This window comes from Camelina sativa, chromosome 7 (genome assembly GCF_000633955.1).
Source record: "Camelina sativa cultivar DH55 chromosome 7, Cs, whole genome shotgun sequence".
NCBI lineage: Eukaryota > Viridiplantae > Streptophyta > Magnoliopsida > Brassicales > Brassicaceae > Camelina > Camelina sativa.
The window spans coordinates 17623337-17639787 of NC_025691.1; the positions used below are offsets into that span (position 1 = coordinate 17623337).

General features: G+C 30.9%; 2 protein-coding genes and 1 long non-coding RNA gene across 3 annotated transcripts in view; all 3 read left to right on the forward strand.

The window, feature by feature from the left end:
- Window positions 1–793, forward strand: part of LOC104701382 (probable pectate lyase 5) — a 6477-nt gene extending 5684 nt beyond the window's left edge. Inside the window, exons 4-5 of the mRNA XM_010417060.2 lie at window positions 152–185; window positions 269–793. Coding sequence (XP_010415362.1) covers window positions 152–185; window positions 269–490 — 256 coding nt within the window. The 3' untranslated portion in view covers window positions 491–793. The remainder of the gene's footprint in view (window positions 1–151; window positions 186–268) is intronic.
- Window positions 10154–11519, forward strand: LOC104701383. The gene is made up of 5 exons (XR_002032901.1): window positions 10154–10257; window positions 10357–10550; window positions 10647–10767; window positions 10850–11059; window positions 11158–11519. It is a non-coding gene; the product is annotated as an uncharacterized LOC104701383 (long non-coding RNA).
- On the forward strand, window positions 14636–16451 carry LOC104704714. Its single transcript, XM_010420752.1, has 5 exons — window positions 14636–14843; window positions 14933–15527; window positions 15633–16087; window positions 16193–16288; window positions 16384–16451. Exons 1-5 carry the CDS (start codon window positions 14636–14638, stop codon window positions 16449–16451), a joined length of 1422 nt encoding a protein of 473 aa, XP_010419054.1.

The following is a 16451-nucleotide window of genomic DNA, read 5'->3' on the forward strand; positions in this document are numbered from 1 at the left end:
ATTTTTTTGATATTGTTTTAAAACTAAGCCGGTGTGATTTTGGCAGATGTAGACATGGATATTTTCATGTGGTGAATAATGATTATACACATTGGCAAATGTATGCAATTGGTGGGAGTGCAGCCCCAACGATTAATAGTCAAGGCAATAGGTTTCTTGCTCCCAACGATCATGTCTTTAAAGAGGTAATTAAGAAAGCCAATTTTATATCTTTTTTTAGTCAATTGAGAATATTCAATTTAATCTTACCCAAAAAAAAAACTTATAGGTGACTAAGTACGAAGATGCACCACAAAGCAAGTGGAAGAAATGGAATTGGAGATCAGAAGGTGATTTGTTCCTAAACGGTGCGTTTTTCACGGCTTCGGGTGGAAGAGCCTCTTCAAGCTATGCTAAGGCTTCGAGTTTGTCGGCTAGACCGTCCTCAGTAGTAGCTTCAGTCACGGGCAGTGCTGGTGCACTCTTTTGTAAAAAAGGATCTCGATGTTAATCCGATGCATCTTTTTCAAACTTATATATATATAATCCATCTAATTAATTAAAAAAGAAAACATAAAAGAAGAGATGCATGTGTCCCTGGTATGTCAAATTTTCATTACCCTTTAGTTTTATTATTATGGGGAGGGTTAAAGTTATAAGATGATGGATTTGATGTGTACACTAAAGTTATGTGTGGATTCCCTTTGGACCAATGGGTTTCTTTTAAACTTTTTTGGAGTAGGGACCAATGTTTTATCTTGTGGTGGGGGGATATGTATGTACAATTGGTAAGCGATTATTGTTGATTTTCTTATATTGTAACAAATTGATCAACATCTTAAATTATCAAAAATCTTTGTGTTAAAACTTATTTCGATGTATAAATAGTAATATGTTGTGGCATAGTAGGGAATATGTTATCATGGGTAACATTGGTTGCAGTGTAACATGGGGATATCTAATTTTTGGGATGACATTTAATTTGTCTGCAAGATCTATAATAAGTGTTGGCTTCGTGAGGCTGACAAAACTAAACCAGAATCTCCCACTAATTGGACCAGATCTGGATCTTGCTCTTCTTGCTCTCTTGCGTTCCCAAGACGTGGCCGTTGGACAATTATTGCAATAAATGATGAGAAACCAAAAAAATCCAAACGAGGAGCTGCAGTTTTTTTCAAAGTGACTCAGAATGTTCAATAAATGTGGCTTTCTCTTACAATTAAAATCATGTGACAAATGCACTAAGTACTTCATTTTGAGTGCAATCCTATAATTGTCTCTCATTTTAAGGGTACTAATATTACTAAATAAACTAGTGTATCTTCTCAGCAAATTTGTCGGTGGAGAACTATTTACCCATTTCTGTGTGTGTGTTTTTTTTGTTAATTTGTTGGTTTTGGGATAATTTTGGAAGTTCTGGTACCATGTGGATAGTATCAGTTTTTTTTGGAATTAGGAATTGGACACAACCTTCACGTTCATCGTTACGTGTTCCAAGAAGAGTCATGTTTCACTTTATAAGTAGGTATATCTCAATTTCAATTAATCAGTATCAGTACCGGATCCTCGTCCGATACTGATCCATATCACCAAAAATTTGCATTAATGGAAAACAAAAATTTCATGTGCAAGCAACAATGTCAAGATCCAAACATGACCAGAATTGGTTTTAACAAAACAAACAAAGAAAGCTTAATGAAGCATTCATGACAATTGTCGGCACTAGACAAAAGGTACAGAACGTTGTTTGACTTTCATGCATGTAAAAAAGTTTACCCGACCCACCAAAATCTTTACTATCAATCAAAACATTACAAACCAAAATGATTATTAACCATTAATGTTTAACTTCAACCTCCAACAGTCCTATTCTCTTACTCATTAATGTTCATCTCTTTGAACATGAGGGACCGATCGAAAACTCATTCCCTAAATCAATACATTTCAAGTCTTTGAATGTCTGAAATAAAACCGCTATCTTAACAAAATTCAAAACTAGCACACCTAAACCACAGTGAAAATGTTCTTACAAAAATTTTGCAAAAAAGGGAAAAATGCCAAACATTTTGGAGAAAGACATCATCAGTCTTCAGATGGGGAGGATCGGAGGCATTTTGCTCGTACATCCTTGAAGCATTTTGTGATTTTGTCTATTCCTTTGAGACCAAGAGACGAACGGAGGATCCGAGCCACAGCTTCACCAGCGGCAATGTTGGCCTTTTCAGCATCGATGCGCTTAATACGGGTCTTTTGATCTTGCTCTCAGTATGATGAATGGACCGGCCAAACTCATCGAAAGCCAGAGTGTTATTTTACTCGGACCTAAATCGCTGGCAGATTCGTAATCAAATTGATTAAGAGAGCTTATATGGAAACTGGACCTTTGTATCTACGGCCCAATATCATATTTGCAATATATTAGCCCATCAAACTTTAAATTCTCACTATAAATCTCTTTTTCTTTTTATATTTGAGAAAATTCTTATTATTGTCACAATACAAAAATTTAAACTGAGACAATATAGAATTTTGTTGTTAAATTGAAGCCAAGTTTTTTTAATACTCTCTAGTCTCTACTCTCTACTAATAATATCCAAACCTATCCTGAAACTAAAATGTACTAGACTAATATGGAATTCTTTTGTTCATAATTTATCTCTAATTTTTCAACTTTTTTTCTGTAATAAATGAAGGATATTGCATATAGATGACGAAAACAAATGACAGCCGAAAAACAAGGAAGTATAGGTAAAAGTATAACAATAACACTTCTTAAAACAAGAATTTGCTCTTATTCGTTCTTGGTTCTACCAACTACACCCTCTAACTCAATATATGTATACACTAGATTAAGACCCGTGCTAGAGTACGGGGTTGAAATTCATTTTATTTCTATTGTAATTTTTTATATAAAATATAATTTATGTGATTGTTTTTAAAAGTGTTTTTAGATAAAACATTATGCAATAAAATCATATGCTAAATATGATGGCTTGAAAAGACACCTATTTTGTAAGTTTTATATTGTTAATGATTCAAGATAAGTATCCGTGCTATAACACTAGTTAAATTTTATTTTATACAAAATTTTGTATATTTTATATTTTAAAATAAAATTTTAATATGTTGTATTAGGTTATATATGTGAAGTTATTTCAACAATGTATATTCTACATCATGACTTGAATGTCATTATAAAACATAATTTTGTAAATTTGGTTTTTAAAAAGTGAGTTATTATATTATAAGTAATTTAATATATTGTTATACTTTTTCTTTTTAATATACTTGGTATTTTGAAATTCTTTCATATTATAGTGACATATTATTGACATTGCTATAACAAATCAATTTAGAGTGTTTATAGTTTCTAACTTTTATATCAAGTTTCAATATATTAAAAATAATTCAAAATAAATTATTTAAAGTTTATTATATTATATAAAATCATAAAATTCAACAAAAAAAATATGAAATTGAATTTAAATATTCAAATTTTGACCCGTTACTCAGTAATTTTTTAATTCAATAGATATTATTTTTAAAGAATAATTTACTAAAGCTTGAATATATTATAGATTGAACCATTTATATTTTATTTTTTAAAATTCAACTTATGGTATCCGAAAATAAAACCATTTTTTAATTATAATAAATAATATGATAATTTATTTGTTTCACAAAATAGACTCATATATAAAAATGAGAGGTAAAGTATAATGATAATTAAAAAATTAATATGTTAAGTTAGATATCAAAAGATTTTATTTGATGAATAATTTAATAAAAGAATTTAATATGGTAAGTTAGATAATATGATTCTTTAGAATATTCTCTTTAAAATTTTCGATATAACGTATTTGTAACCAATTAATCTATCATTAATGTATAATCTATTTATAACCAACTTATTAAAATTATATAGTCTACAAAGCAATGTTGTGTACTTCCGTTTTATTATGAAGGGATATATCACCTACATTTGCATATACATATCTATACTATTAATTGGAGAATACAAATAAGAGATTTAAAAAAACAAACCATGTCATATATCCATGTCGCCAAACAGGTCCAATTGCTTATATAATTAAAAATAAAACAAATAAACAACATATGGTAAACAAAATCTTTTAGTCGAAAATCTAATATTTATGGAAACAATAATTACGAAATTATTATAAAATTAAAATTACCCGATATTTTTGGAAATGGTTTAAAATTGTTACCATAAAAGCAAAATTATTAAATTTGAAATCTTATTATATAAAGTTGAGTTTTGAAAGTTAGTCATTAACAAGATTTTGACATGTGTCAAGTTATCAAGCTCAGATTTTGACATGTGTAAAAGGTAATATTTAATAGAAGAAATTTGATTACAACAAAAATAAAATATTTTGTTTTAAAAAATCTTAATAATGTAAGAAGATAATTATCAAAAATTACAGAATTTATAAAAAAAAAAATACAAAGTTTTTTTAGATAATTATAAGGAGATTATATATATATATATATATATATATATATATATTTCATAAAATTCGAAATTATAACATTTATTTTTAATTTGAAGTTATTCATTCTACGAAAAATCTTATTATATAAAGTTGGGTTTTGAAAGTTAGTCATTAACAAGATTTTGACATGTGTAAAAGGTAATATTTAATAGAAAAAATTTGATTACAACAAAAATAAAATATTTTGTTTAAAAAAATATTAATAATGTAAGAAGATAATTATCAAAAATTACAGTATTTATAAAAAAAATACAAAGTTTTTTAGATAATTATAAGGAGATTATATATATATATATATTTCATAAAATTCGAAATTATAACATTTATTTTTAATATGAAGTTATTCATTCTACGAAAAAATAGAAATGGGATTAAGAAAAATATACAGTTAACTCTAAATTCTAAATTTTATAAATAATTTATTCAAAAATATTGCTTTCAATTTTGTTCTATTAGTAAAATGTTTTTAATAAGTTTGTTCTATTAAGGAAAATGTTCAATTTTATAAATAATATTTCAGGATGGATAACCTTTCGGGAAGTGATTGTCGGAACTGTGCGAGGACAAAACACATGGAAAGATCATATGGAATTTGTAGGGTCGGTAAACAAGTATTTAAAGCTTCCCAGACTTAACAGACCAGCCGTCGAATATGAATGGGCCAGGAGTAGACGTGAAGCCCACTAAGGAAGGTGGGCCTGTGGACATGGGTTCAGTAAGCAAGGTGGCAGTCGGGGCGTTCCAGAGACAAAGGTTACATCATAGTGTCAAAAACACTGCCACAAATACATTGGAAAATTTAACATTAGTTACTATCAAAAGATTTTGTGACGTTATAAAAGAGTCTTTAGTTTTATTGGTTGTTGGAGCAAGCCATTTTGAGATAGCTAAAAGACGTGAACATGTTCTCTCCACACATGAGGAGGGCAGAGCTGAGGTTCTCTCTATGGTGGAGGAGATTGGACGCAAGGTTATCTCCCTAAGGGAGAAAGGTGGAGGAAGTTGGATACAAGGTAATCTCTCCGAGTGAGGAAGGTGGAGGAGGTTGATTCAAAAATATTGCTTTCAACTTTGTTCTATCGGTGAAACTTTTTCAATGGGAAGACAAATTTTTCTTACTTTTTTAAACCAAATATACTCCTACATTTTCCTTTTTCAGTTTGGAATAGGTAAGATTAATATGTTGACCAAAAAAAAAATGGAAGATTAATATATGCATCTTCTTTTTTCTAATATTGTATTTTAAAATTTATTGTAGTAATTGTAGATTATTTTATTTTATTTATATTTTCATCTCTGAATTATTTGAGATTCATATATTACCGCTTCTAATTTTCTATTATTTCTTTAATTATGTCAAATTAATCTTCTTCTGATTTCTCAACCTTATTAGTTGGTCATAGACCTTTTTTGTGCAAATATAATTGTTACCATTCGTTCAATCCGAAAAAGAGATAAAAAGGAAAAGATAATCAATCAACATAATAGTTGGATAAGATAGGCTAATCAAACACAAGCTTACAACAAATGTAGATAGATTATAAAAACATAAATCGTTGTTGATAGATCCATAGGAGCTCGGAGACAGAGGCTACATCATGGTGGGTCAAAGAAACTTCCACGAATATATTGGGATTGTGACGTTGGAAAATGGTCTTTAGTTTCATTAGTTGCTGGAGCAAGCCACTTTGAGATAGCTAAAAGACGTGAACATGTTCTCTCCACACAGGAGGAAGGCAGAGCCGAGGTTTTCTCTATGATGGATGAGGTTGGAAGCAAGGTTATCTCCCCTAAGAGAGGAAGGTGGGAGAGGTTGCACGAAAGACTATCTCCCCAAAGGATGAAGGCGGAGCCAAGGTTTTCTCCATGGTGGAGGAGGTTGGACGCAAGATTCTCTCTATAAGGGAAGAAGACAGAACCGAGGTTCTCTGCATGGTTGGTCATACACTATTGTGATGTAATTTATTTTTTATTCGAAATATTTTTTGAGCCAACAATTTTAGTGATTAAAGAAACTATGCAAAAATGAAAGTAAAGAGACTTATAATAGTTGGCTTAATTTGTTCATATAGACATTTTCTAGGTGGTGGTAAATAAAATATTTGTAACATACAATATACCTAAATGTAAAATATACAATTTTACTGGTAACATACATAAAAGATTTGTAAATAAATATAAATTAGTGTATTATAGCAAAAAAAAAAATTATAAACAATGTACAATAAGTTTTAATATATTTTTATTAAATTTAATTTTATTTACAAAATTTTAAATCCGCACATTGGGCGGGTCCTTATCTAGTTGTATATATAACGTAAACATATTTATTTTGGTTCTAGATTTTGAGATATTTATCATCTTTTATTTTAGATTTTTTAATTTTCTTAACAAAACTATAATAATTAATAATGAAAAAAATATATATATGAAAACTATATCTTTATTATATATCTATACTATTAAAAGGGAAACATTTTTAATTAAGTAGACGTAGTGTTAAAGATTATTACATGTAAGGACATTAGATTAAGTCTTGAAATCGCGCGGATCTCGGGTTGACCCGGAATATTTATATTTGGATCGTGTATAATGTGATTAAAAGGATTAATTATAAATGCATATCCAAACAGATTTTCAAAAAAAAATGAATTTAATGAATTTCGTTTGATATATAAGGAAATCTCAATTTAATTCTACAGCCATATAAATAGAACAGATAAAACACTCAATATTTTTGGAAGCTATTTAAAGTTTTCTTCCATAATAATCAAAGAATTAAAATCGAAAATTATATATATCTATGTAAATATATTTGATTTGGTTTTATATTGTGAGATATTTTCGGAAATAACAAATCAATTTAATACAATTAGATAAAAACAAATAATCATTTAGTTTAGATTTTGCAATATTTCATTAACAATATTTAAATAATTAATCATGATTAATATAGATGGAAACAAACAAAAACAGAGTTTGGTCAAAATAAAAATTAAAAAACCCATGGATCCTAATGTGACCCGGTTCGTTTGTAGTCGGGTTAACTAAAAAACACGCGGATCCTATGCTACCTGGTTTGGAAGGTTTCGGATCCTACCCAGCAGCCAGTGTGAATCATTCAGTTTTTTTAATGTAAAATAATACTAACTACAAGGATATTTAATCCCTAAAATCACTCAAACTATTTAATGCATTTAAATAAAACAATCCAATTACAAACAACCAATTTCAAAATTCAAATTTATAAAAGGTAAATTTGTTACCATCAAAATCGAGAAATTAAATTTAAATGTAAACATATTTAATTTAGTTATATATTTTGAGATATCTACGAAAGCATAAATATATCTAAATTATGATTTTCCTTACTTTTCCTAAAATATATATACCAAAATTAAATGAACGAAATCTAAAATAATTGTGAATATATTTTTTTGTTAATATATTAAAATATTTTGTGTTAGGAATCCCTAAATAATCTAATCACTATATAAGACGTATCAAACTCTTCCATTTCATTCATTCAAAAAAATGTTTCCGAGCATCAAAATTTTGAGTTTTTGAACGTTCCAACTTTTATTTAACATATTTTTTTTAAGTGTTTCAGATTTGAAACTCTTCAGAAACATGTGAAACATAAAAGTCAAGATTGTAATTTTTTTAAAATAATGGTGATGGTTAAAGGATCAAATATTTCTAATCGATTTTCACTTATCATTCTTTTTGATTTTTTGATTTTTGTTTTTTATATGTTAGTACATATATACATTAACTATAATAGTGTATTTTTTTATGCTCCATGATTATATTGTTACACGTTGTCTATTAGGCGAATTGAAAGGAAGGATTTTGAATCATGTCATCCCTATATAAGTAAAAGAGAAGTACAAAATCGCCAATGGGTTGGGTCAATTAAGTGAAAATAACCCAAAATTAAAGAAACAGATACGCGTGAGAAAAAACCGAATTATAAAGATGGGTTACCCCTTTACAACTGAAGAAAATATCTCACCAACCTTCTGCGGGAATCGCTGAAACCATATAAGAAAAACAATTATCAGCATATATTTACCAAATCTTCATCGGTTGTTAGACATTCCAAAAACTCATCGAATATTTACTATCCGAATAAATATATTTCCTATACTTTAGGCAACTATTCAGCTTTATCAAATAAATTTCCGAATAATCAGTCCTAATTACTATCATATCTTTCTCTCCATTATTCTCTCCAATTTCATCTTAATCATAGGACTACTAAATATATTACGAATTGCGAATCAAGATACCGCAATAAACACTATCCTAAACTAACAAAACCTCCAAAGGTTAATTTCATTATTTGGATATCGTATAAGGATATGAGAATAATTACCAGAATATTCTCTAAACTTTAACCTCGATCAATCAATTATAAACTTCTACCTATAAATACACATTTCACATATACTTATGATTCATCAAACGTAATACCTTTCAAAATGGCAGCAAATCTTCCAATAACTAATCTAGCATCCATCAAACCATTCAAGACTTGCTGGAGAATCCAGGTCAAAATCGTTCATAGCTGGCAGCAGTATACCACTTACTCCGGTGAGACCATTGAAATGGTCCTAGCTGATGTGGCAGTAAGCTTAATAATAATGCTATTATATCCGTGAAATTTTTTTATTACAATTTACTTGAGATTTTCATACCTGGATCCTTTTCTTTCTCTGTAGGGTACTTTGATCCATGCTACAGTCACGAAGCAACATCTATATAAGTTTCAGAGACAAATCATGCCTAGTCAGTGGAGAATCATTGAGAAATTTTCGTTGACTAAAGCAACTGGAAAATGTAGGGTCACCAAGCACGTTTACCGTATGGCTTTGTTGAACTATTCCACCATTGTGTCATGTGCTAATTTGTCTGATGACATGTATCTTGACTTGGTGGACTTCCAAAGGATTCTTAACGATCCTGCATTGAATGAGAACATTTTGATTGGTTAGTAATCTATTATGCAATTTAAATTTATACGGTTATATATGTACACATTGATCAGATACATGTTATCCTTCTAGATGTAATTGGCCAAGTTATCAATGTTGGTCTAGTGAAAATCCATGAAGTGGATAACAAGGTCAAGAAGAAGCTTGAGTTTGAACTCAGGGACACTCGGAAAGATAGTTTGAACTCATTGAAATGATTAAGTAATTGTCAAATATTCATGAAAATAATATATATATTTTTAATTATTATAGGGATGAACGTTTAGCATGTACGCTATGGGGTAGGTTTGCTGAAGAGATCCTAACAGCCTGTGAAAACAGCCGTCATCAGATGCTGATATGTTACCTCCATTTTGCTAAAGTTAATTCTTTCAAAGGTAACCATAATACATTGTCAATATGAAAATTTCTTTGAAAAAATTATTTTCAAATAATCATACTAATAAACGTCTTTGCTGTATAAGGTGTAAGATATGTATCGAATGCTTTTGATATGCCTTTACTAATGATTGATCCAGCTTTGTTTCCAATAGCTGAATTCCTTTCAAAGTAAGTTAACTGGTTCCTCGACAACTTATTCTTTGAGTTTTAAGTTTCGTTACAGCTAAACCATTTATAATTTGAATAATTACAGCTTGCCTAATGATGGGTTAACTTTGACAATTCAACAACCTGGTCCTAGGGAAGACCCAAAATCCAAGAAAGTTGAATACTTTAAAAGTTTCCCAATGACTATGATTGCCGAACTCCTAGAGTGCAAAGAGGTACTATACTATTATTGATATATTGTTACGTATGGATTCCTAATAATTTGATTAAAACTTTTTTTGCTATATGTTATTGATTAGTAGCTTTTATTGTAGGAGGGCAAATTTAGGGTCATGTGTGCTGTCTATGCTATTGATACCAAATTTGCTTTGTACTACTTTTTTTGTATGAAGTGTACTAAAACATGCTACAAAGTCCCTAAAGTTGAGAATGAAGTTCTTAACAAAAACAAAAAGACTTTGTTTTCATGTTCTGGGTGTAACGAAAACCACACCAAAGTTGAACCAAGGTACTTTCATGGGGTAGTTTAAGTCTTTTAAATTCAGAAAAAGAAACATATGAAGATCTATATATGAATATAATTTTGAAAATATATGTATTATAGGTACAGAGTGCTTTGTGTGTGATGGATACCACTGCACAGACCAAATGTTTGTTGTTTGAGAATGATGCAAACTGTCTCATAGAACAGTTCTCTGCAGCTTCTGGATGGTCATTTCGATGAGGTATTTTTTATGGGTGATTGAGTATCCTTATAATGAATATCTATTAAAGTTTCATACATTGACCATGTGTTTTGCTTTTTAGATAGAAGATCCAACAAACATCCCTCAAGAGATAAGTAATCTGGTCGGAAAAACTTTCTATGTTGTGGAAATTGGAAAGGATAATATCAGAGATGCAAGTGATACATACAAGGTTTGTCATGCCTTTGTTGGTCTAGAAGTTGAGAAAGATGAGACTATTGAACATTCAATGGGTGATGATGATTTAGCCACTCTTGTGAGTGCAAATGAGGTATACTCCCTAAATAAATGAATTGTATATATATACATTTTCTAATAATTTGGTAATGTATAGTATGAATATATTAATAATATATGATTATATCACAGGAAATTGGAATGGTGTCAAACAGTAGTGTTGCTGATGAAGGACAAATAACTCCTTCCACTACTCCATCATCAAAGAGGAAGGATGATGATGCTGATGATTCTTCTAATAATTCATCATCTTCTAAGAAAGCATGTTTGGATGTAATTCCTCTTGCAATGGATGGTCACAATGATGAAGATGGACGAGCTGATGGTTAAGGTTTGGTGAAGAAGAGTTTGGGATAGGACAAATCACTAAGTCGTCTATTTTTTTTTTTTTGAAGTTTCAAGTTTTGGTAAAATAAGCTTAGTTGTCTAAGCATTGTTTCTGTTTTACAATATCTCGCTGTGAACCATTGCAAAGTTTATTTGGAGGTTTTATAATAAAATGACTTAGTGATTTATGATTGTTTTCTCCTATAGTAGTCCTCCAAACGTGAAACAATCGTATGATCAGGGCCACATTAAAAATACTAAGAAATTAAAATCTATACACATGTAGGGACATTAAAAATTATACTACTAAAATCTATTGTTGGTGAAATAAAAAACTACGATCATGTAAATTGTATGTAAAAAAATATAAGCGTGTTTTCTCAATTTTATAATGTTAAATAAAAACAATGATCAGGTAAATTTTATTGTTTTCAACAGATTTCCATCCCTATAATCAAACAGTAATATCAAGCATTCCGATAACTTACCTTCATTGAGTGAGAAACAATAAAATTATCGACACCTCTGAAAGCAGCTACCCTTCGTTGTATATTCATGTTGATTTGACCTAAGAATTGTTCAATGAGGATTATTTTACTTTCCAAATAAGTAGACTATAATTTATTACTGCTAATATTAATAAATTTACAGTATAATAACCATTCAATTATTGTACTAATCAAATCTTCTCACTTAAAACATGATTACCACCTGATGCATGAGGAAGACAGTTTCCAATTAAAAAATAATTCTAAATAAAAACCAATCTCAAATCGAAATTGTTTCAGAATTCCTTCTTGAGAAATAAAAAAAAACGCAATATAGGCTCAAGTCTAGGTGACAGTAGCTTAACAACTCCAAAGAGAACTAGACAATTGCATCAAGGAAATGCTACTCAGGGCAATTCGACTCAATAAAATTCTACTCAAGAAAATGCACGACAATATAGCGTTCTTACTCAAAAAAATTCGTTTCAGTGCAATTCTACTATTCCAATAAATTCAGTTTTTACAAGAGTGTTCGAAGATATTACAAACTTACCAGCTAGAAGACGTGACATATTCACATCAACACCAATTCGACCCGCACCTTCCTCTAACTCTTCTGTTCTACAATCTGGTAAGATAATTTATTGTCAGATCCCTCTAAATTATACTTTTAAAAAAATAGGCAATAATATCCCTATTTAAATAACACATTTCTACAATATTTAGAGCTACTACGTATGTGTTTTTACAGGATCAGACGTTGTGTTAAATAGATCTACCACAAGTACTACGGACAATCCATCTACATCAACCCCATCGACCACATGTGTCTTTGAAAGAGCCAGAAACAAACTAAGATCCTTTCGGAGTAATACTTATACTAATAATCAACTGAGAACTTTAGCAGATAAAGAAAATGGTGAGAACAATTTGTCTATATCTGCATATTTCATAAAAATGGACAATTGTAGATTAAGCACATCATTCCGATTAGTTAGTAACTTATATATTTTCATAGTGTTTAATGTTTTAGATGAAGATGATCATTCAGAATATAAGATTAACCGCTCCTCTACCATTGATTTACAAAGACAAAACGAATTTGTTACTACTCTACCAAGGAATTTGGAAGCTGAATTCAATGATGCCTACTGGCCAGATTTATCTGATGGTATAGTTAATTATATTCTCCTCAGACTTTACTTTTATAGGTAGAGGGATTGTTAATGACTCTAAAATTTGTTGAAGCAGATGACTGTCATTTCGAGATGGACCAAGCATATCATTTAACGAGCAGTGACGAAGACATGGCAAGTGGTTATCTGTCAGCTGAGCCAGGAACGAATGACATTGATTATATACCAAAACCATTGAAAAAAATGTCTCGATCTAAAGGAAAAGGGAGAAATAAAGCAAAAAAAGACAATGACTCTGGTAATTATGAAACGTAATTTATGCTAGGGAAATTTCTGGTATATTCGTATAACGGTGTGTTTGTTTTACGATCAAATGTAGGTTATTTAGATCATGGTGATCCCGAATTTAAGTGTCAATATTGTGGTGCAATGATGTGGTACGATGAGAGGCTCAACAAGAGAAGAAATTCTAAAAATCCTATGTTCTCCCTTTTTTGTCTACAAGGAACTGTCCAACTCCCACTATTCAAACAATCTCTACATTTTTTGAAAAAAATGCTTACAGGTACAGACCGTCTAAGCAAGCATTTTCAAAACAATCTACGAGGTTATTGCATGGTTTTTGCTATGACTTCCCTCGGAGGGAAAGTTGATAAAACAGTTCACAAAGGTAACATACCAAATATGTTTCAACTACAAGGATCTAATTATCATCTCATTGGTATGAAACCAAGAGAGAAAGATTATGCAAAGTTCTCACAATTATACATTGTGGATACCGAAAATGAGGTTTCGAACAGAGAAACAGTTTTGAGGTACGTATAATTGATATTCTCACAATATTTATTCAGATTTTGGTCGTGAATTCGACCAAAATATAAATTCAAATCAGTATGTATTTATTTGGTTTGTTTTCATTGCAGTAAATGTAAAAGCAGTAACACAAAGGCAGGGAAACAAAATTTGAAAAGGGAAATCATAGAACCTCTCATTAAGATGTTGGATGAAGTCAATCCTTATGTATCTCACTTCAGGACAGCCAGAGATAGGTTTGCTTCTAATTCAAAAGAAACTTTCCATTTGAGGATAATAAGTGATCGTGTTGGCCTTGATGGTAGGAATTACACTAATCCTACAGTTCCAGAGATAGCTGCTCTAATTCCTGTGACTTTGTGAAAAAAATGCCAGAACGTTATATCATTGTGGAGGAAAAAACTACTGGAAAGCTTCAAAGAATTAGTGAAGTTCATCTTGCGTATTTGGCATTACAGTATCCATTGATTCATGTTTTCGGGGAAGATGGTTTTAGACCCGGGATAGAGAAAGGATACATAGGCAAAACAAAGACAAAGAAGAACAAGTGCATTAGCATGAGACAATGGTTTGCATTTCGTATTCAAGAGAGAGAAGTGGAGTCAAATTCACTTTTACTATCTAGAAGGTTGTTTCAGCAGTATGTTGTAGATGCTTCAATAGAGTCTAACCGTTTTGAAATATATAAAGCTGCATCAGTCCATGCTAAGGTGTGAGAATTACACCTCTATTAAAGAAGCTAAAGAATCAGGGGAGAACAAAATGGGGGAACAAGGTATTCCCATCTCAATACCAGCTTCATTCACTGGTGGACCACGATATATGGTACAAAGTTATTATGATGCAATGGCGATATGCAAACACTACGGTTTCCCTAGCCTATTCATAACATTTACATGCAATCCTACTTGGCCCGAGATAACAAGGTACGTGAAGAAAAAAGGTCTCAATGCGAATGATAGGCCTGACATTATTTCTCGCATCTTCAAAATCAAGCTGGATTCTTTAATGTTTGATTTGACGGAGAAACAACTACTAGGGAAAACAATTGCAGGTACTATTTATATTTTGGGCTCTAGATCTAACAATCAATCTAAAATGAAAGGAATATTTAATTTCTTATTTTTTTGTTTTCTTTTGTAGCTATGTATACTGTTGAGTTTCAGAAAAAAGGTCTTCCTCATGCTCATATACTACTATTCATGGATAAAAAGAGCAAGTTACCAACCTCCGACGAAATCAATAATATTATTTGTGCTGAGATTCCAGACAAAGAAGACAAACCAGAACTATATGAAATCATAAAATATTCTATGATTCATGGTCCTTGTGGAGCTGCTAATAAGAACTCACCATGTATGGTTGATGGCAAGTGTTCTAAGATGTATCTGAAGTCACATGCAGAGTTAACTAGAGTTGGAAAGGATGGTTATCCTATATATCGGAGGAGAAGGACAACTAGGTATATTGAGAAAGGTGGTTTCAACTGTGACAACAGATATGTTGTTCCTTACAATGAGAAGTTATGTTTACAATACAAAGCACACATTAACGTGGAATGGTGCAATCAGACAGGGTCAGTTAAATATTTGTTTAAGTACATTAACAAAGGACCAGACCTTGTAGCTGTCGTCGTGAAGCCAGTTGACAAAAGTGAAGCTAATACTACTACCAACGTTTGTAACTCCACCCAGAATCAAATAAAGAAGAACGAAATTAAATATTACTTTGACTGTCGGTAAGTTAAATTAAATGCATTACCTGCAATCCTAAGGTTTACATCTAGATACTTATAATTTCGTTGAATGCACTGGGTTTAAAATATAACTAATGTTTTCTCTAGGTATGTATCTGCCGCGGAAGCTATTTGGAGGATCTATAAATTCCCGAGACAGTTTAGAACAACCCCTGTGCAGAAACTATCGTTTCATATAGAAGGAAAAAAACCATGCTACTTCAAAAAGGATGATGATATAGAAGAAGTTCTCGAGAAATCAGTAAACGAAGACTCTCAGTTGACGGGTTGGTTCTATTTGAATCAGGTTAATCCGGATGCTAATCAGTATCTGTACTTGGAGATTCCTGCCCATTTTACATGGCAGGGAAAACAGAAACAATGGAAAGAGAGGAAACGAGGGTTTTCGCTGGGTAGGATTAACTATGTGCCACACTGTTTGGAAGCAAAGTATTTTATGAGAATCCTTCTAAATATTGTAAGAGGTCCAAAATCTTTTGAAGACATTAAGACCTACAGAGGTGTTGTTTACAAGACGTATAAGGATGCATGTTTTGCCCGGGGTATCCTAGAAGATGATCAGATCTATATTGACAGCCTGTTGGATGCTACGCACTGGTGTTTTGCACCACAGCTACTTAATCTTTTTGCAAATATGATTTTGTCAGACTCTTTATCACGACCAGAGCATGTATGGGAGAAGACATGGATACATCTTTCAGAAGATATTGAAACCAATAAAAGGAATGAATATAACAACACAGGTAATATTATTATAATCTATGTAACTTACAATTAATATCATTAGTTGTAACTTTTTTAGTATAATTGGGTCCTAATATTATGTTATTTTTTGCAGATTTGAACTTGAGCGATGCTGATAAGAGGAATTATGCTTTGATTGAAATAGAGAAGTTAATGTTATGA